Below are 21,638 nucleotides of genomic sequence, written 5' to 3'. Positions count from 1 at the left end.
TTGTTTCTATGTTGGTTCGATTATTTAGTGAACTAAATCTAATCGAGTCACACAAACAACATATTCATGCATAATATACATTCATTCAATATATAAAAGCATAAATAAACTTGGTGAACTAGTATGGCCCAAAACTCTTGTCTTGAAGCATCCAATCTTCTTCACCATCTTGTTAGCTTGGCATCGTCTTGAATCTTCATTCAATGCTAACTTAAAGTTCTAAACTAGAAATACTTGAAATAATAAAATTACATCAAAATTTCCATGGTACGCAGACCATATTTAAAACTTTACATTCAAAGATAGAACGGTTCGCAGACCGTATTTTTTTTTTGCTAAGCAAGAGAGAGATAATATTAATATCAAACAAGAATACAACCTAAGCTAACTCCAAGTAATACGAACCAACTAGGTTGGACCCTAAACACAAGGAGTCAGCAAGAACAAGCTAAACAAGGCTGCATAAAAAAATCAAGCTATCCAACATTACAAATTCATAAACCACTCACTATCTCTTCTACTAACACTTATAGGCATGACAGTATGGATTCTACCTCTCACCACCTGTTTCAACTTGTTCACAGTATGAGTCACAGTAGGAACATAGTTCTCCCAGAAGCTAGTATTCCTACATTGCCAAATCAGGTACACTGCTGCCACCATAGTTGCATAATATACCTGCTTCTTGAATTTAGAACATCTGCTATGCCCAATTTGTCTAACCAGATTAGTTAGACTGTTACTATTATTTGACACACCCAGCCAGGATTTAACTGCTCTAATGCATTCACCACTATAAACACATTGAAAAAACAAATGCTTATGAGTTTCATCTCCTTGCCTACAGATCAAACACATAGCTGATTGACTAACTCCAATTCTGGCCAGCTTTGAGGTGGTTTGAAGCCTTGACTGCATGGCTAACCAGCCAATAAATGTATGCTTTGGGTTGTTCAATCTATTCCACACCACTTTATCCCAATGCACTCTAGGTTTAGTTCCAGCTATTTTCTCATAAACCTGCTTCACAGAATAAGTAGCCATTACTCTTAAGTCTGTCTGAGTGAAGAATTGCTTCAGTTGTTCTTTTGTCTTACAGATTTGCTTCCAAAACCAACTTGCAGAAACTGGAGGTTTATACTCCCACCAGTCCCCATCCTTGAGATACACAGAAGAAATCCACTTGATCCACACATTATCCTTCTTGGAAACCAGTGCCCAAACATATTTACCCATTGCTGCAGTATTCCACAGAATGATATCCCTAAATCCCAGACCACCAAATTGCTTCCCACAACAAGTATTCTCCCTGGCAATATTACTAGGTTTCTGGCTGTAGGCTTGCCCACTCCACAAGAAAGCCCTACAGATCTTCCCAATATCTTGTAACACACTCTTTAGCAGCACATAAATTTGAGCCCAGTAAATATGCAGACTCAGCAGAACAGAATTGATCAACTGCATTCTTGTAGAATAAGAAAGATTTTTGGAACTCCATATTTTGATTCTAGCTATGATTTTATCCACCAGATGGCTGCATTGAGCAACTGAGATCTTTTTAGAGCATATTGGAACACCCAAATATTTGAAAGGAAGATAGCTTCTGGTAAAACCAGATACATCTACCACCCTCTGAACATCACTTTCTGACATACCATGACAATATATGGAAGACTTCTGTTGATTAGCTTTGAGGCCAGAAGAGTCAGAAAACAGCTTAAAGGCCTTAAGCAGCAATAAGATAGATGAATAATCACCCTTGCAACATAGGATTAAATCATCAGCAAAGCACAGGTGAGTGAGTTTAATCTTTCTACACCTTGGATGGAACCTAAAAAGAGGCATATCACTCATTTTATGCAAGATTCAGGACAGACACTCCATGCATATGACATATAAGAGTGGTGAAATAGGATCACATTGTCTCAACCCCCTCTTAGATTTAAAGAACCCATGCATGGAACCATTGAACATCAGAGAGAACATAGGGGTGGAAGTACATTGCATGATCAAATTCACAAAGTGTTATGGAAAATCCAAGTGCTCTAACATTTCCTGGAGAAACTGCCAATCAACAGTGTCATATGCTTTTTGTAAATCAATTTTCATGAGACAACTAGGTTTCACTCCCTTCCTTCCATACTGTCTCACCATATCCTGAACAACCATTATATTATGAACAATGAACCTACCATGAACAAAACCCCCTTGGTTTTCAAGAATAAGGTCTGGCAACACCTGTCTGAGCCTTCCACACAGGACCTTAGTAATACACTTGTATAGTGTGTTACATTAAGAAATAGGTCTAAATTCAGTCACATCTTTGGGGCATTTGGTTTTTGGGATCAAGGTAATTACTGTATGATTCAGCTCCTTTAAAATTTTACCATGCTGCAGCATATCAAGAACAGCAGCAACAACTTCATCTCCAACAATGTGCCAAGAGTCTTTGTAAAAATGAAAACCAAAACCATCTGGACCAGGTGCCTTTGCTCCTGGAATAGAGAAAAGAGCAGCCCTAACTTCATCTGTAGTGTAGTTTGCATTCAGAATTGCTTTGTGGTGAGCTTGGCACACAGGACCTAATTGCACCACCTTTTTCAAAACGGGAGTTATAGACTCATGTTTACTCCCCAAAAGATGCTTGTAATATTCTAGAAAGGCATCAGCAACCTCAGTAGGATTATCCTTCCACACACCACCCATATCATGGATAATGTAAATTTGATTTTTCAAATTTCTGCTTCTGATACTCTGATGAAATAAAGCAGTGTTTTCATCACCATCTTTCAGCCAGGCTACTTTTGCTTTTTGGCTCAAAAACTCTAAATATATCTTATGCTTATCTTTATAATCCTGAATAGCTCTCAACTCAGCATCAGCTAGTTCCAGATTAGTGGGATATTTAACTATCCTAAATGGCCATACTAGTCACTTGGAGTACCTGCATTACATAAAATATATATTCTATGCATTCACCCACTCGTATGCTAAAACGAATGGCCCAATTAATTATGCAAGTATTTACATGAATTAATTAAAATTCACGTTCACATAAACGCATCCTAAAAGATTAATCAATTTCCAAATTAATAATCCTTAGACTTTATTCTAATTAAAATTGAATTTAATTAAAATAATGCGACCTACGAAATTAATTAAAATAATTATTTCATTTTTAATTTCATTTAGTGTCTCCCACTCAAACCAATAATTATTCCGGATAATTAATTATTTAAATATTAAAATAAAACTCGCGGCCCGGCCCAAGTAAATAAAATAATTATTAATTATCCCGTTAGCCCAAATTAATTCAAACATAAAAGTCAAGCCCAACGAAAACAAAAAAAAAATTGTTTGTGTGCATGTGCGGGCTAGGCTTGCCCCCAGCCCAGCATTGCACGTTGTGACCTACGAGGCACACGAGCAAGGCCCATGCGCCTCGCAGCCGCGCCCACGTACCCGCAGCATCGCTGCTGCCCCTGTGTGCTCGTCGTGCTCATCGCTACGCAACGCAAGGCAAGGTGCCTTGCTTGCTCGCAGCTATCGCAAGCCAAGGCACCTGCCTTGCTCGCCCCTTCCTCGCCCAGCGCACGCGGCACGCAGCACGCTGCTGCTGCCCGTGTTGCTATGGCTCGGCACAGGCGTGGCAGCCCGCGTGGCTCGTCGAGTCACACGTCCACCACACCAAAAGATATTGCCTTTGGTTCGTGCCTACAGACCAACTTAATTAAAAAAATATATATAATTTCACGAACTTTTGCATTAAGTTATTTTTCATTAAAAAAAATTTACGATTTTTATTTTCGAAAAATAACAATTTTTTATGATTTAATTAATTTAACAACAATCCAATTTCGTTAAAATTATTAAATCAAGGCTAACATTATTCAAATTTTAAGAACGAACGATTTCAACTGAAAATTTGAACTTTTAAATAATCAAATCTAAACCTTTAAATTGTCATAAAAATTTAAATTTCAGATTTTAATCAATTTGGTTTAAGTGTCGATTAAAATTAACGAAACTATTTAAAATTTTAATCCAATAATTTTTAAAATTCGCCACTGACCATGAAATTATATTCCCTTTCCCAATTAACCAAATTACTAGATCCAAATTATTTACAAAATGAATTAGCGATCTAAAATTTACGAATTTGGGTTTATACTTAACGAAATCGTCTGCAATATTTGCCATAATTCAAGAATATACCGAACAGCATTGTGTCAAAATTGCAATCAATTCCGAGTAGTTTAGGTTGACCAATTAATTGAAAAACGTTCCGAATTTTTATTAATTTTAACTCGAAAATTAACAAAAACGTCCAGAAAACACAACTTCGCGGCCTGTTTTTGCAATTCCGTTCGCATGAGTTGATCTTAGAAAATCGTTTGCAATTAGATTAGGGTCAGAAAAGTCGAAAATACGAATCTTTTTTATTTCAGAACCTATTACGCAATTAATCCTATAATTCATAATAATTCCGAATAAATCAACAAAAATTACAAAAAATCCGACAACAGCAATAACAATAAAATCATGCTAAAAAATGCTTTGAATACACAAGCCTCATGATACCACTGTAGGGAAATACAGTTAAACATACATAACATGTGCGGAACAATCCCCAAAGCCAAGAAACATGTATAAAGCACAGATTAAGCAAACTTACATTTGAAGCGTGTTTTCCCGAGTATTGTATCAACGAACACGAAAAAAGAACTCCACTTGTCGTTCCTCTACTTGGTTCACCGACACGTTCAGATCCGTCTTGATAATCCTAGCTTAGACAATCACTCAATAGTTTTTACTTTTCGGGATGAACAGTTTTCACAGAGAGGAAACTGAAGAACGTAATATTAGAATTAGGTTTAGGGGTTTTGGAAAACATATTGTGTGTTGTGTGTGGAAAAAATATAATTTAACCTAATTATATTAATGATGTAACCGGGCAAAGACCAAATGGCCTTGACCGGCCACATCTCCACACGCAAGCCAACAGTTGCGCCCACACACACAGCAGGCCAAAGCCCACAGTGCGCGCAGCTGAGCAGCTGGGCTGTGGGCCTTGCGTGCTCGCTGCAGCGCTGTTGTGCGGTTGATGCGCACTTGTGCGACGCCCCGGGCTGGCATGCTTCCTTGCTCGCGAGCTCGGTGGCTCGTTGGGCCTTGCGCCCTTGGCTCGACGGGGCGGCAGCTCCGATGCTCCTCGTATTCGCGACTAATGCCTTACGGCTATTATTTATCGTATCATATACGACGAATCACCGTCGTACGATACGGTTATTCGTTTCGCCCCGCTTACGAATTTCGCGATACGATATACGATTCTGACGCAAGGTCGTATCGTATAATACGTTTTCCAAAACTAATTCTTGAAAAGCTATTAAATGAATTTCTGATTCATTTAATCCGGTGATCTGTTACATGTTATTGGTGTGACCTTGTAGGTTCAGTATAGAGTAAGTTGTGAGCTTAATATCCATTAGAACTCACTGATCGGAAGCATTGCTCCAGCTAGCTGTTCCGATCACTTGATCTCACTGAATTAATTGTTCGCAATTCATCTGAACCTTGGTATTAGACTTAATGCACCTTGGGTGAAGGACATATTTCCTTCACGTATAAAGTGAGGTTTCTTTGCCTTGTTTTGCACGGTTTCTTAGGCTATTTTTGTAGTAGTGAATACCTGACTTCTTTTAGAAAAAAGCATTGAAAATCTATTTAAAGTCTTCAACAAGGACATTTATTGAATGGAATGGTCATATCCCACTATTTCCATGCTTGGTAGGTACCTGAATCATATGTCATTTATTGAATGCATGGTAGGTACCTAGGTCTTGTAGCCTTGCATTGTTTCGTTTCCCAATAACTAAGTCAGAAGCAATGAAAAGTTTTAAAGCATGACATTTTCAGCTAGGAATCTGAGTGATATTTGTTTTAAAGTCACAATGTTCACTAATGTAACTATTCAAAATAACAGTAACCAAATAAAACTAGTTCTGTTGGCAGTGGTTACATGAATTATCAAGACCACCACTGCTGGAACAATGGCATAGAGTATTAATGACTAAATGTTTATCCTTTTTTGTATCTGGAGTGTGGTAATGGCCTATGAGAAATACAGATACTACCCATAACAATCGAAATGTAAGTCTGAAACTTTGTAATTATATTTAAAAATCACTAGCAAAATAAAATTATAATATAATAATAAAAATAATTGTCTGACGCATATTACATTATTACCTCCGTTTAAAAATGATATTGACGGTTGTTATTAGAACAAATATTAAGACAAACGAGACCTAGAGTGTCACTAGATAGGTGAATATAAAAAAATATTGATAAATTTAGATAAATGTGTACTACATGCGGGGTGGAGGTAGAAAAAAATGAACAAAGTGAGATAACATGAGGAAAAACATATACGTGTTGTGGGGAAGTAGGATAAGATGGTTAATTTTCATGTTCATAAATAAAATAAATTATTAACATTATGAAACAGACTAAAACGATTAGTAATTTTTAAATGGAGGTATTATTTGTTAAAATAATAAAACAATCATTATTTTTCTCAAAATAAAAAGTATGAGTTTTCTGTATTGGTATTATAAATTGGTGAACATGTGTGGGTAATTACCAACTATTGACATGGATGGATAACACCATATTTGTGTACCAATTGGTAATTTCCTACTTATGTCTCGGTAGTTACCTTTCACAAAACATGGTTGTATAAGTTATTATCTATAAGTAATGACCAAGATAATTCTCGGTAGTATCTCACATAATAAGTCTCAAAGTTGAAAGGTAAATTTTGTGGTAGTTGGGTATGAGATTTAGTTAAAGTATTTTCAGTTGGTCATTACCGAGTAATGGGTTAGTATTTTCCGTCAGAAAAACATGGTTCTAAATTTAAGTTATTATCTGTAAGTAAGGATCAAGATATCCCTCGGTAGTGACCCACTTAATAAGTCTCAAAGTGAAAAGGTAAATTTTGTGGTAGTTGGGTATGAGATTTAGTTAAAAGATTTTAATCTATAAAATAGATCTCCATACGTATTTTCCCCACCAAAATAATGGGTATTGGTTAGAGTGAGGGCTTTCTCATGGGTAAACATTTTTAAGATTGATTTCTATTGCAATAAATATGTGTGTTGTACTTATTGGGTCCATAAAGAAGGCTACTAGTGAGTAAGGTGTACGTAGTAAGTTATGATGTTACTTTAACTCTAACTAATAACTCTTAGAGACATAGGGGTAATTACATTTGGTTTAACATTAATAAGGGGTCGGTTGGTTCATCTATGAAACTAATAGTGAAACTTAAATCAATATACTACTTAGTAGTGTTACACATTTAATTGCTCTGGATATGTAGTTGATTTTTGTTTTTACTAATAATAACAACAATTAAAATTGTAATGGATATTGTTGTTTTAATCGCCACGTGTTAGAATGTTGTTACTATAGGTAACACACATATAATAAACTCCAATGTCCGATAAATGCGAGACTGAATGTTGATGAGGAAATAGACTATAGGTAACACGCATATAATAAACTCCAATGCCCGATAAATGTGCGAGTGAATGTTGATGAGTAAGTATACAATAGGTAACACACATGTAATAAACAGTAATGCCCGATAAATGCGAGACTGAATGTTGATGAGGAAATAGACGAGTTATTTAAAACCTCTTTCGATATCGAACAACTACAAGTGACACGTGTTATTTAAACCTCTTTATATATCAACTACAATTGACAGAGAAAACACATTAATCTAATATTTACACGTTATAGAGATGGCGGCTGGGATAAATCTCCAAGTGAAAACTCAGTTGTATTATAATCTTACATAAATAAGAATAAGATATCTTTAATGGTTATTTTACATGTACAAGTAGTATGATTTGGAGATAAGAAAAATAGAATGAGTAAGACAACTTAAAATTAGTGTAAGAAATTGAATAATGAGTTGACTAAGTCTTTATTTAATGTCTATCGAAGTTAACTTGGTACATACCTAGATATATACTGGTGTAGACACCTACTTTTGTCCCCATTCCCGAAAGGGAAAGGTTCGATGATGAAAGCATAAATCTCCACTTGACAACGCATCTCCTATAAAATAAGGAATCTCAATTCCCCTTTTCATTTCACACGAAACCTGCTATTTATAGGAACCTGCTATTTATGGAAACCTGCTAAAAATAGTAACTGCCGTAAAAGGTAGCTTCTAAAAGTGGCAAATCATAAAGGATAGAAACCTGTCAGAATTAGGTGTTGCACTCCAACATAAATCCTAAATGAGATAGAAAACCGCGAGAATCCTATTCCTAATAGGATTCGAAAATAAGAGTTACGTATTAATTAAAATCCTAACGAGCCTAGAGTTCGTAACGGGCCCAGACGCATCCCGTCGCAAGGTTAATACGCACTAAAAGCCTCGATTAAGTCTCAAACTCTACGGATTTCAGGAATCCGAATGTGACTAAAGAAAACAGCCCAGACCCTATTTTCAACGCCTGGCTCTGGGCGCCGAAATCTTCGGCGCCCAGGCCTGGGCGCTGAAAATACCTGGGTACGTGTTTTTTCCTAATTCTTTATGGATTAGAACTGTGCAATTCTATCTTTCCACGAACTCTTCCCTATAAATACAGCCCCAAATTCGACGTGAAAAACACACACAACAACGCATAATTATATTCTGAGTATTGACTCCAACCCTTAGCCTAAGCCTTTCGCTGCGAAATTGTTCACGCGTTCTGTCGCAATCGATCCATAAATCGAACAGAACGTATCCTGTCCCATAATTGAGATTCGTTAAATAAAAAGGAGAAATAGCAAAGTCAAAGTGGTTAGTTTTCTGAGAACCGTGACGCACCTCTCAAGGGTGCGTCGTAATGTGTCCCTTTTCGATGATTTAACTGCTTTCCTCGCCCTTTTTATGAACTGTTAAACTAACCTAATCTGATTGTTCTATCACGCCTAACAAATATAATATTTTTGGGAAATAGGATTATCATGCTAGGTCCCTTAATGCTATTTAAATCAGATAATCACGATCGAATTAGTATTATATGTTGCATATTCCGAAAATCAATTCAGATTAGTTCAATAATTAACGCATGTCCCTTCAATTATTTATGCTGAGCTAGTAAGGATATCCTGCCTCTGGAGTTATCGACGAGCGAAGTACTCCTCTCGGTAGTTACAGTCCCCCGAACCCTCAATCTCTACCTTGCGGGTGTATGTTGAGAGATCCCCACACCAGGGATCACAAGGGAACCTACGGCCTTCGTGGTCAAACATAATTGCACTCCCTTTATGTCACGATAACCGGGTTTTGTCAGTTTTTCTCATTGTCGTTAAAAACTGAATGGCGACTCCTATATTACTAGTCAATTGGGTGTAAACTCACAGGAAATCCAATTACACTTGATTGAATAAAAAGAATCGTCACACCCACGAGGGACGAGGTCACGCATTAGCCTCGTGCTTTTTCGACCCCCTCACAGTGGCGACTCCACTGGGGAAGTGAAGGAAATACTCGTGCTTGTAGGTAATCAAAATAGCCGAAGGGTGAAACGATCCTACCCCGCGTTTATTTCCCCATCAAGTTGGGACGACCTGAAAAACAGCATATTAATGTGAACGGGCAGAACCGCATAACGAATCTCGGCTCCCTTGGTAGTTGGGACTAAGGATACCTTTTTTCGCCAATAGGGGGGTGCATACGCCGCGCATGTTGCCCACTCGGTACTTGTGCAGGTAGTACACCTAACCCGAACCCAATCGCTCGCTCATTAGGTCCCTCTCGCTTGCATGCCCCCTTGGCTTGCACTTGCGGGTTGGCCTCTTGAGCGAAATTCGTCTGTTGAAGACACTACCTCGACCAGGGCATGTGTTGGATCTACGATAGAAGCGGTACCAAGCCAGGCGCAAATAACTACCCATAGAAGCCTATCATAAACTACATGAGATGTGATTATCGCCTCATGATGAATGTTAGTTATGTGTAGCGAAATATGTGATTGTGTGTGACAAACTATCCTAGAAAACCAACGACCTTAAAAATTGCCCAAACATTCATAGACTAATTTGCCAAAGAGTTATGCCGAAATACGTGTTCCGCAAACCCGAATGATTGCCACAAAAATAAGCGACGCTCGGGATGGCTGTAACGAATCCCACAAACGCTGCACAACGCGTAAAGGACGTTATTAGGCAAGCACGCAAATCGAAGTCGCATAAACAGAAGACAGAAAAACTAGAACCAGCCAGGGATGCATTTTCAACGCCCCTGGCTGGGCGCCAGAATTTCTCATGCCCACTGCTGGGCGCTGAAGTTGCTGCCTGGCCTTTTGGTCAGGAACAACAGCCTCGGTGCCCGCGCAAAAAAAAAACACGTAGCAAAAAAAAACTTTTCGTAAAAATTGCTGCAAGAGCGTATGAAAAGGCACTCGATTCTAAAAGCGACAAAAAATAAAAATAAATAACTCTTTGAGTCGTTGTTAGGCCTCCTACGACGACAATGCTCGGCACCAAAACTGAGCATGCTAATTAAACGACCTTGAATGTCACATGGGCAAAGTATTCAAAAAATAATGTTCGAATAAAGTCTTCAAAAAAAAATAAATGGAAAATGGAAAATAAGTAAATCCGAGTCTAGACTAGGTTATGCTAAAGTACAATCTAAATCCTAAGTCTTAGTTGTCTTATCCATAGAATCGGTCCTAATGCTTGGTGTCATTCTGCAAATAAAAAGGTTAAAACATATTGAGTCTCCTTTCCTAACATTTAAATCAATAATCACCCATATGTAATTGTCATCCCTTGCTAAGAATCTACGGTCTCAATACTCTCTCTCACCAATAAAAATAATATATTATAGTATTTGCAAAATGGAAACAGTCACATTTTGGAAATCATTCCCCCATAGTCGCACAACCCCCAAAGTGAACCTAAGGTGTCAATACCATTAGCAAGAATTAATGGCCTCAAGGCTTATGATCACATTGGGTCACGACTATCATAGTCCTCTCGAGTCACTCACTCCTTGAAATACTACTAAGTACGGACTAAAAGATTTTCCATGAATGCAACATGACCAACCATGAAAATACCCAAATCGGCATACCATAAGGCTACCATTGGGGTAAAGCAATACACACTATGAGAGAAGCCGCACTAATGATTCTAGCCTTGTAAAAATGGAAATTCGATCTCCCCAAATAAATACCTTGCCAACATTAAAACGGCGCATGACAAATGAACACCCAAGGGTTAAAATCTGAAGTGTCAACCAACTAAAGTTATGGTCCAATTAGCCTAAGTCTGAGAGTTGCTTGGTCAAGTATTATAGGCTTACGCCACGTCATTATTTTGAGTCTAGGCCACCTCCTTGTATTCATACACGGGTTATAATCAGAAAGGTTAATGAAAGTTTGAGTCTAAATCACAACTTCCAGTTAAATCCCGGAAACCGGAATCTGAAAAGAATTGAAGCAAAAAATTATCTTCGATGTAATTCTTTCGTTAAATTTCAATAAGGTAAAAATAACATTTTGAATCTACGCTATTTGCACATTTTAAGAAACGACTAAATACGCTTGCAAAGTAAGACAATTTAAAGGTCCACCCTAGGCCAACAAAAATTAAAGGTCCACCTTAGGCCTACTAAAATTAAAGGTCCACTATAGGCCTACCAAACGAGGCTCATTCAATCTCGCCTCGTGACTCAAAGACAACAACCATCTACCTTTTAGCCCAAATAAAAAAAATTATGTTGAGGGGGGAAATCCCGAGCAAAAAAGAAAAAATAGAAAGAGAAAAGGGAGAGCGAAAAGAGCAAGCCATAAAAAACTTAGCCCGTACCTCCCAAAGTGCGAAATTTACACAAGTAAAACGAAGGAAGAGAATTGAGTCAACCAATCCAAATCATAAAGTTCTACGATGTCTACCCTTTCCAATCCTTATACGCCTTCGCTCTAGGGTCCCTGCTCAGCTCATTTAACCCATCCATGTTCTCATTGCCATAAACCAAGAAACCATTACCTCGACTCTTGTTCCTGAACTTGTTATCAACCGCAAACCACGCACGGCCATTGACACGTGCGTCATGCCCATCATCTCCAAAGTCCAAACCTGCTCTTACACCACCATTAGCATAATGACCATATAACTTGTTTGGATACATCCTGTTGATATACCCTTGAGCCGTCCCCATGCTACTCATTGGCCTTGGTTGATGTAAACTCATGACACTAACTTGAGGCTGCAAATTGTGAGTCCTAGAAGATGTAATCCTTATGCTATACAACCCAACTTATCCTATCTCATTCAACCCATCTATCAAGCCTTCTTGAGTCACGAATAAAAAAGAAAACAAATGAAAAGTACAAAAAATAATAAATAATAAAAAAAGCAAACTTTGCGAAAGCGTCTCTAAAGTTGGTCTAAAAAGAAAAAGAAGCATTTAGCGCACCAAAAAAGATCCGTCCAGAAATAATTTTCAGCGCCCACAGCTGGGCGCCGAAATCTTTAGCGCCCCAGCCTGGGCGCTGATTCTCTCTGCTCGCCAAACTTTGTCCAGAAGTGCTTGTCATTTTATCCGCACATGCACGGAAAAATAACGAACGCTCGGAGGGGTACATCACGTATTCATATATACGTACCACCGAAAAATACATGTACTCAAAAATATAAAACAAATTTTTGGCTTACCGCAAGGCAGCAGATTAAAATAATAATAAACTTCACTTATTCTACCGTTTCAAATAATATGTTTCCACCTCAGAACGTACTTGTTTAAAATCGGCATTCTAAAAAACCATTTTCTAGGCTAAGAACTACGCAAGACCTGATTCCAAATTATGTTTATTTAAGGCGGATACGTAGGCAATCCATGATTCGGTCCAACCAATATTAAAGCCTATAGAAAAACAAGAATAAAAAATAGAAGTCCGTTATTCAAATTTAATTAGTTGCAATCCAAGTCGAAAGAAAATTTGAGTCAAAGGAAGAATCCAAGTCATCAAAGATGCCAAAATAAGCACACATCGAAGAATAATAAGGGCACGTACCCTTGCCAGAAGGAGCACTCACACTCCTAGGCACTTAGCCAAGACTCAAAAGATCGCTCTGCCTCAATTGAATGGGGGCTAGCGCAAGCGTCCATGACCTCTAAAGTACTCGACTTGACCCTCCCTAAAGGGAACTAACTCACTTAAAGACTTTCTTTCACCACTAGACACAGTCATGATCGCCATAAAGTAGTAAGGGCAGTAAGCTTGCAATAAAGAGGATTGTTCTACGGCATCGCCCCATCGTTCCTTCGAACTCAGGGCACCCGTTCATGGTAATTCAAATGCTTGCTAATCCCCTTTGAAAAAAAAATGGTACATTGTTAATAGGACTTGGCACTTAACCAAGGCTCACCCTACTCAGGAATATGACATGGGCATCTAAAATCGAAATCTGAAAGCATCATTAATGGGAAGACATAACAGCAACTGGGGGCTAAAAAGTGAAATGAAAGAGCTAGGGAAAGAACTAAGTATACCTTGACCTTTTGTGCAGACATACACCAAGTAAATCTAAGTCAATTTGAAAACGGTTTATATTCCCGCAATTCTGGAAAAGATGGCCCTAAAAGCCTAAAGCACATGCCAAAAGGGCACAAGTATATCTTGACGCCTGCACCCTGGCTTCCAGCAAATCCTTAGACAGCATTCCAAAAATCGTAACAGTATTTTGATTCACTCATGTAATCCTGTACGAACCCTTCTATAAGTCAACCTACTTAGGACACCTCGGATTGTACACAGTAGGACTCGGATTTTAAATAATTTTCAAATGATTTTTAAAGACTTCTTCGGACAAATAAAGTGTCGTTGGTTTAAGCTTAGTGTGCGTCCATCTCAACGTTGCAAGTGAGTCAAAAAGATTTTAAAATATGATTATGGGTAAAGAAAGGCACCTAGCTTTTAGTCAAGGCACACTTCAACATGTGACTACCTTGACCATGGCAATGTCACACAATACGACATTTACAAGAGAAGTAGCAAATCACTACTCGAACATACCCCGCACTAAACGAGTCTGGTTCAAACTATTCATGATCCGTGTCACCATGAATGCATAAAAACGTATGCAAAGCATTATAGCACCAAGCCAATCCCGTAGCTACAATTGGGGGCTTGAGAAAAACACTCTAAAAATGCTCGAAATGACGATTTTATCGCAAATTCTCGACGCTAATGCTATACATATGTCATAGGGGCTCAATCCTAAGCTTTAATCGTGCAAAACGAACCTTAGAATGGCTACAACCCCTCCCAAATTCTAAAGCACTACTTAGAATATATAAAGTCACCCCACTAACAAGGGTAACTGAAAATCGCGAGTCACCAAAACTCCGATCAAACCACTGCACATAACGCTCGCCCTATAAAGCGCCCGTTACACAGTCTACATCGTTCCAAAGCAAAAGCGAAAGAAAAAAAAATCAAAAAAAAACTGTCAAAGTTCTGCCCAGAAATCATTTTCAACGCCCAGAGCTGGGCGCCGATATCTTTAACGCCCCAGCCTGGGCGCTGAATATCTCTGCTTGCTAAATCTTGCCCTGATATAAAAACAAGAAAGAAACACCTATGAATCCTCGCATCGAACGAAGTAATAAGACGTGCAAACCCACGCAGAAGGTGCTACACTTATTCGAGCACCTGAACAAGGCATGATGAAGTACTCCAATGCAAATGATATCCCAACACCTGGAAGAATGTTCTAAGACACGCCGTTAGGCCACACAAGCCTACGTCGCACCATAAGTTCAACCGTCCCATGGTACAAGTCTAAAAAAAGAGTAAGGCATGTTGCACTAATGTAGGCAAGACCAAGAGCACGTGTAAAAGAGGCAAAGACTACTTATCGCCCAAATTCAAAATGCAAGCCACACGACTTCTACATTAAGGATTAAAGGTAGCAAAATATTACCTACCACGGAAGGGATAGCTCGCACCTACACGAGCGGAACCCCAAGGCATCTTTCTCGAAAGAACCTACAAAAATCGTACGCCAAAAGGAAGCATCCCAACATGCATACTTGGGAGCTCCAAGCTACGAAACAACCATAGCAAAATAAAAAAAAAATCTCGAGGCAAATGTTTGAACAATCGAAAGGGCACGATGTTTGAGCCCACTTCATGAATGGGCCTGAACCCTATCAAGCTTCTAAGCAAACTATTCAAAATCAGTCGTTGCTCAAAAAAAAATGAAACAATTCAAGCAATATGATTAATGGACCGCACACAACGGCCATTGTATGAACGCTCGTTCGCACATACATATCATCATTCACGAACACGTTCAAAAAAATATAAGAGCGATCAAAGTCTTACACCTCAAGGTATGTTCCTCGGGCCATATAGACTCGCCCAACTATCGCAATAACTGTACGTCTTAAGAGCAACAGTTCCTTAAAATAATCTCCCCAAAGCAACAAGCACCGTAGTCCACCAATCGGCTACGGCTTCTCAAGAAAATCATCACGTTCTAAAAACAAAGAAAAAAAACAAAAGAAGAGAGAATACATAGAACTTCCAAGTGAAATAAGCGAATGAACAAGAGGCCAACTATGTCATCAAGAAACCTCGCCAGAAATTATTTTTAGCGCCCAGTGATGGGCGCCGAAATCTTTAACGCCCAGGCTTGGGCGCCGAAAATGATCACAGACCCAAAAAAAAAACACCTCTGACTTCTATAGGGCCCTGCCATATTCATTCGACTTTAAAAATGCCGAAAGTCGCACCTCACGGCTTTGTTAAAAGTAGCACGCCACTACAAAGATCGCTCGCACTTACGAGCGCAATCCCAAACACGATCAAGGACATTACGAAATGTGTATCCCCAAGGAACCTCTTCAACAAGAAATGATCATCAAGCACGAATTCTTGGGGGCTCGAAAGAAAATATAGAGTATACAAAGTTAAAAACAATATTCCCAGACTACGCTATACGATGTTCCGTGTTTGGATGTCTCAAAAAATAAAAAATAAACCGGTTTACGACCTCAAGACAAAGGTCGCCGTTGATACCTATACATAGTCCCCTAATCAAGGACCCAGGTAGTGGCAAAATTGAGCCGTAAGGACTAACTCAAAACCATAAAGGATGATGACCACAAGACAATGGTCCGTCTAAGCATGTTGTCAACCCACATTCAGGTTGCAACTAAATCCGAGCATCCCTCGAAAGAATTCGCTCCTGCAAGAATAAATGAAAAGAAATTCTCAAATGAAATCACAAGAAAAGAAATGAAATAGGGACTTGCCCACCTCAATCGGGCAAGATCGCGGCACACAAATCCCAAATCGAAAAGACGAATTCAGGTTCGCTCACCTCCAGCGAGCGGGGCGTCCACCCTTAGCGGACAGGGCTCGCCCACCTTCAGCGGGCGGGGTCTGCGTCACTAGCCGCGCAGGTCCTCAGTTTTCGAAAAATAAAGTCATCAAATTTAAAATAGGCTCGCCCTCTTCAGCCGGAGGGGTCTACGTCACAAACCACGTAGGTCCTTATTTTCAAAAAGCACAAACAAATTTCAAAACAAATTCGTCCACTTCTATCGGACGGGGTGTCCACCCTTAGCGGACAGGCTCGCCATCTTTAGCCGGCGGGGTCTACGCCACAAACCGCGTAGGTCCTTATTTTCAAATTTCAAAAACAGATTCGTCCACTTCTATCGGACGGGGTGTCCACCCTTAGCGGACAGGCTCGCCATCTTTAGCCGGCGGGGTCTACGCCACAAACCGCGTAGGTCCTTATTTTCAAATTTCAAAAACAGATTCGTCCACTTCTATCGGACGGGGTGTCCACCCTTAGCGGACAGGCTCGCTATCTTTAGCCGGCGGGGTCTGCGCCATTAAACCGCGCAGGTCCTTATTCGCTGCAGCGATAACTTTTGCTGGATTTTCCTTCGTTTTACGTCCTATAAAAACATGGGTGCTGGATTTTCCTTCGTTTTACGTCCTATAAAAACAAGGGGGTTTTCTCGTTTAGCTAGCCCTGAAAATGAGAATCTTTAAAAATATTTTTACCTCGTGGTTGGGCTTGGCCAGGCCCAATTACACTTTATAGCTTTGATTTCGAAAACATCTCACTAGTAGAAAAACGCTTAATTGCATCCCCGCATTTGCCACGCCATTCTGAACATATGACGCAAATGACAATTTTTAGCGTAAAATTTAGTCATTTGCCTCGCACATTTGTTAATTTGCGAGGCAAATGACTCTAGAATGCTCACAGAGTCAGTTGCGTCGCAGATTAACAAAACTGCGAGGCAAATGACTCAATCAAGTGCGTCGCAGTTTTTTAATATGGCGACGCAAAGGACTAGTCCATCCTCAAAGATTATACTGCATCGCAGCTTTTTAATATGGCGACGCAATGATACCCTAAAATTCCTAAAAATTAATTCATTTCCTCACAGAGGGTTTCCGCCTCCTCCCTCCATACATCTCTTTCTCTCTCATCCTCCTTTTTCTAGATCTCCTGTTTGAAACCCACCCTAACCACAACACCACTATCCCGCTTCCCTTCAAAGGCTCCAATACCTTGTTCTCTGTCTCCTCCGAAACTCTAATCAATGGAAATCTAAGCTGTGCGAAAATGGCAAGAACTGGAAAAATTCTAGGTCCCGGCGCGACGAAGAAGGCTACATCTCGAAGAATTAATGTTCGTTTGCAGTTTCCGTTGGGTATTATTGTTTGATTTTTGAACGCTGAGTAATATGCTGAACATGTTGGTGTTGGAGCTCTCGTTTACTCCGCCGCCATCCATGATTACCTTCCTGCTGAGGTATTTTCTCTCTCCTACCTTAGTTTCCATGTTTAATTAGTTTTGCGCCTCTTTTTGTTGTTTTATTATAAATCTAGGGTTTGATCATGTTGGTTAGTTTGTGAATTCGAGTATTTTGTTTTCGAGTTTTTGAACTTTTAATTGAGGATTTTGATTTTTTTTTGAAGTTGTTAGTTGTTGATCTGGGTAGGTTTGAATCGTGATCGTAGTGATTTGGGTGGAAATTAGATCTTTTGTTGATTTTAATCTGAAAAAACAATTTCCCATATAGATGCTACATTGCTGACCTGAAGTATGAATGTTGTTGTTTTTAATTTCTAATTTTGTGGGAATTTGGTCGTATTAATTTTTCGCAGATCTGGATTTTTAGTGTTGTGAAGTATGATGCTTAAGTTTAGTCACTGAGCGTGTTATGTTGCGTGATCTGACTGCTTTGATCAATTATCCCACATTGAATCTGGGTGTTTGTTGATTATTGTGAATGTTAGACTTCTAGTTTACTGATGCACCTGGGATCATGTGATCCGATGTGATTTGGGGACAATCAGACTGTTTAATTGCCATTTGAATTGTTGTCACACCATATGGGAGTGTACTTTCACTCTCCTACGTTGGTGTCGAAGTTTATCATCTTTTGCCCCTTTCTTATGTTATTATGGAGAATCTAGGATTTTGAATTTAAAGTTACTTCATTTCTGTTCTGCTAGATTGAACTTGCTTATGTTCCCAAATGGATTGTGGATCAATAAGTGATTAGTGATCGAAGCTTATGTTTTTGCGTTAATGACAGTTACATTTTCAGATTCATTTTCCCTTTCTAAATTCAAAATCAGTTACTAATTGCTGTTTTTAATGTATATTTAACTTTTGGAACTTTTATAATGAACTGTCAATGAATTGGGTACTATAGATAAATTGTTTGCTGCTAATATATTCTTAATTTTCTTTTGTCAGTAGTTGCTAATAATTCTGAATTGTGTGACAATTCTGACAAGTAGTGATATATTCTATCTTTCTGCATTTGTTGTTTCTGTTGCTTATGTTGACAAGTAGTAGTTGCTTATGTTGTTTCTGCATTTGTAGATTGGAAGGGAGATTATGTAAGTGTAATCCATTATACAAGTAGGGCTTCATCTTATGTGCAGTTTGTCACTTTGTCTACATTGAACACACAGTCTTCCAACTAAAATGGATATCCACTTGTAAGAATTATACAGATAATAGTATTATGTATGTAAACAGGCCACCATACTTTCTTATGAATGATTAATAAGACTATGAAATTGGCCATAGTTTTCTCCTGAATTCCTGATAGTAACATCAGTCACCAGGGTGGGTGTGCTTTTGGAATGGCCGAATGACTGATTGCCTGCCTGGATCAACTCTTTAAACTGGCCATTGGTTGAAACTTTTAAATTATCCTTTGAGCTTATTGAACATTGAAGATCAGAGAATCAAGCTTTTCATTTGATAGCCGATAAAGATAGCTCTATGAATTTAATAACTGAATTCCTTATAACTGCAATACCAGCTACCCTAATTAGTTACTGGTCAGTAATATAACATACATGGACATTACCCAGTGCCTCTAGTTATGATCTTTAACGCTTAGGGTGGGTTGATGGGCAGAGAATTCATATGTGTTCTAACTTACACATTTTCTTAGCCTTGGATCTGTACTTTCAAAGAGTCCACTTCCTCTAATATGTGGTTGGTTCACCTTAAAAAGACTTATTTTTTCTTACACGGACTTCTTTTGTCTCGGAAAAAAACTTATGTTGTCTGAACAAATAAGATAAAATAAAGTTTTACCAACACTATCTTAGTCATCTAATATCTAGCAAGGGTTTTATTCTTGTGCAATGCTAAGAATTCTTGTCATATATGTTTCAAAATGATTGATTGTTATTTACTTGGTTAAGAAGTAAAAACTAAGTCTTTAAACAAGAACTAGGACGACAAGTATCTTTTGAGGAATCTGGAGAGTTTGGCATTCAGGGGAGTTTGTATCATAGTACTTTAAAGGGTTAAAAGTCCTAAGGAAGTACATGGATATAATGAAAAAAATGATTGATAAGCACACACATAATATATCAAAGCATTGGTGTGATTGGTATGAGATTTGTTGTTGCAACTTGCAAATCACCAAGATTAAAACTTCATATCCTTTAAACTTCAAGCAAAGCTTTTATTGCTTGTGGAGAGACTGAAAAGGACATTGGATATAGTGGTCATACTCCTTTGTGTTCTAACCGTGCATATTTTTTTCCATTCGACTGTTGGAGCTATTGGAAGATAGTTTGTTATAAATGTGGTGAAATGTGCTTTTTTTTTTAATGCTAAATTATTGTGAAATGTGCACTGACTGAAATATGCATTCTTGAAATAGTGCTACATCTAACAGCATATTAGATCGAGCGATTGATTCCGAGGAAGCTCAGCATCATGACTTTCTCAGGCTGGTAATAATACAATCCCCAAGTTCAGTATATCTACGTACAGGTTAACCTTTTCGGTCATTGTGAGAATCTTGTCCAAAAACATTTTCAGGAGCATATTGAAGGATATCATGAATTGTCTGCAAAAACCAAGATATACTTCTCCACAGCTGTTGGAAAATGGGATGCTGATTTTTATGTCAAGGTGGATGACGATGTACATTTAAATTTAGGTACATTTTTAAAATAATGTTATTTCTGTATCTAATTATCTATCATATGTTGCCCTCACCACCATGGTTTCCATTATCCACTGTCTCTGATGATTTTTGTTCATTATCTGTTTTTTATTGCAGGTGTTTTTACGTCAACTCTTGCTCATTATCGATCAAAACCAAGAGTGTATATCGGATGTATGAAATCTGGACCCGTTCTGGCTGATAAGTAAGCTTCCAGGACCTCTTTATATAGGTCATCCATTTGTTCTTTTTTTGTTTCTTGGTATTTAGATAATTTTCAATGTCCCTCTTATGCATTTCTTTTGTTTTTTCATAGGAATGTTAAATACCATGAACCAGAATTCTGGAAGTTTGGGGAAGATGGAAACAAGTACTTCCGCCATGCAACTGGGCAGATCTATGCCATCTCCAAAGATTTGGCAACATATATTTCTATAAATCAGTGAGATTCAGTTTCTTTTTTCCTGATATCTGCTTTTTTTTATGCATTTTCAACCTCTTTATGCTTCATCTTCAGGGTCTCATCTCATTTGTGTTAACTATATTCACACCTTAACCAAAATGTTTCTTTAGATGGAACCGCTTTGCTAGTGGATGATTTCGTGAAGGTTGGTTTTCTACTCACGATCTGTACACCAAAACCAATTTGATTGACATACTAAATGCACTTTTCTCATCACTTGCTACGCCTTGGCCATGATTGTTAGGACGTTGCTCGATACTACACTAGAAGCAAGGGAAACACTAGAAGATTCTGGGCAGCAACTAATATTTTTTTTTTGTTGGGTGTCAAGAGAAACCGTTAGATGGAATACATTGTTGTAAATATTTCAAGCTTTTGTATTGTAAGATTTATGAAGGTACTGCCTTTACGTATTTAGTCTTATTGATTTGATGTGGTTCTATTTAATAATATGAGTTGTCCATTTTACTATATATATATATATATATATATATATATATATATGTATATATATATATATATATATATATATAGTAAAATATCTATTTTTTTTGCTACTACACTAGAAGCAAGGGAAACACTAGAAGATTCTGGGCAGCAACTAATATTTTTTTTTTGTTGGGTGTCAAG

At 38.3% G+C, this 21,638-nt stretch overlaps 2 protein-coding genes across 6 annotated transcripts; one reads left to right on the top strand and one right to left on the bottom strand.

Annotated features, from left to right (window-relative positions):
- Positions 1-2,025: 2,025 nt before the first annotated feature.
- On the bottom strand, positions 2,026-2,706 carry LOC130469894 (uncharacterized). The gene is made up of 2 exons (XM_056839412.1): positions 2,359-2,706; positions 2,026-2,262 (listed from the first exon to the last, which is right to left on the bottom strand). The coding sequence occupies exons 1-2, from the start codon at positions 2,704-2,706 to the stop codon at positions 2,026-2,028; spliced, it is 585 nt and encodes a 194-aa protein (XP_056695390.1).
- Positions 2,707-17,363: 14,657 nt separating this feature from the next.
- LOC130469193 (beta-1,3-galactosyltransferase 7-like) lies at positions 17,364-21,434 on the top strand. 5 transcript variants are annotated; one of them, XR_008929582.1, is made up of 7 exons: positions 17,364-17,868; positions 20,258-20,330; positions 20,419-20,539; positions 20,663-20,750; positions 20,862-20,987; positions 21,063-21,153; positions 21,276-21,434. XR_008929582.1 is itself a non-coding variant. In XM_056838146.1 (7 exons), the coding sequence occupies exons 1-6, from the start codon at positions 17,801-17,803 to the stop codon at positions 21,141-21,143; spliced, it is 501 nt and encodes a 166-aa protein (XP_056694124.1). In that variant the 5' UTR covers positions 17,365-17,800; the 3' UTR covers positions 21,144-21,153; positions 21,276-21,432. The 5 variants fall into 5 exon arrangements, 4 of the variants coding, with proteins under 4 accessions (XP_056694124.1, XP_056694125.1, XP_056694126.1 ...); XM_056838146.1 differs by having other exon boundaries at positions 17,365-17,868; positions 21,119-21,153; positions 21,276-21,432; XM_056838147.1 differs by having other exon boundaries at positions 17,365-17,868; positions 21,119-21,153; positions 21,279-21,431.
- Positions 21,435-21,638: the final 204 nt, after the last annotated feature.

This window comes from Spinacia oleracea, chromosome 3, assembly GCF_020520425.1.
Source record: "Spinacia oleracea cultivar Varoflay chromosome 3, BTI_SOV_V1, whole genome shotgun sequence".
NCBI lineage: Eukaryota > Viridiplantae > Streptophyta > Magnoliopsida > Caryophyllales > Amaranthaceae > Spinacia > Spinacia oleracea.
This window is presented reverse-complemented; position numbering and strand designations above follow the sequence as displayed.

Bases quoted from the DNA above. Each gene is read 5' to 3' on its own strand.
- LOC130469894 (XM_056839412.1), bottom strand. From the start codon at position 2,706: ATGGGTGGTGTGTGGAAGGATAATCCTACTGAGGTTGCTGATGCCTTT. The intron at 2,263-2,358 runs GTAATTACCTTG...TGTATTACTAAG, and splicing joins TAAAGGAGCTGAATCATACA to GTCCTGTGTGGAAGGCTCAG.
- LOC130469193 (XM_056838146.1), top strand. From the start codon at position 17,801: ATGCTGAACATGTTGGTGTTGGAGCTCTCGTTTACTCCGCCGCCATCC. The intron at 17,869-20,257 runs GTATTTTCTCTC...TTCTTGAAATAG, and splicing joins ATGATTACCTTCCTGCTGAG to TGCTACATCTAACAGCATAT. The intron at 20,751-20,861 runs GTAAGCTTCCAG...GTTTTTTCATAG, and splicing joins GGACCCGTTCTGGCTGATAA to GAATGTTAAATACCATGAAC.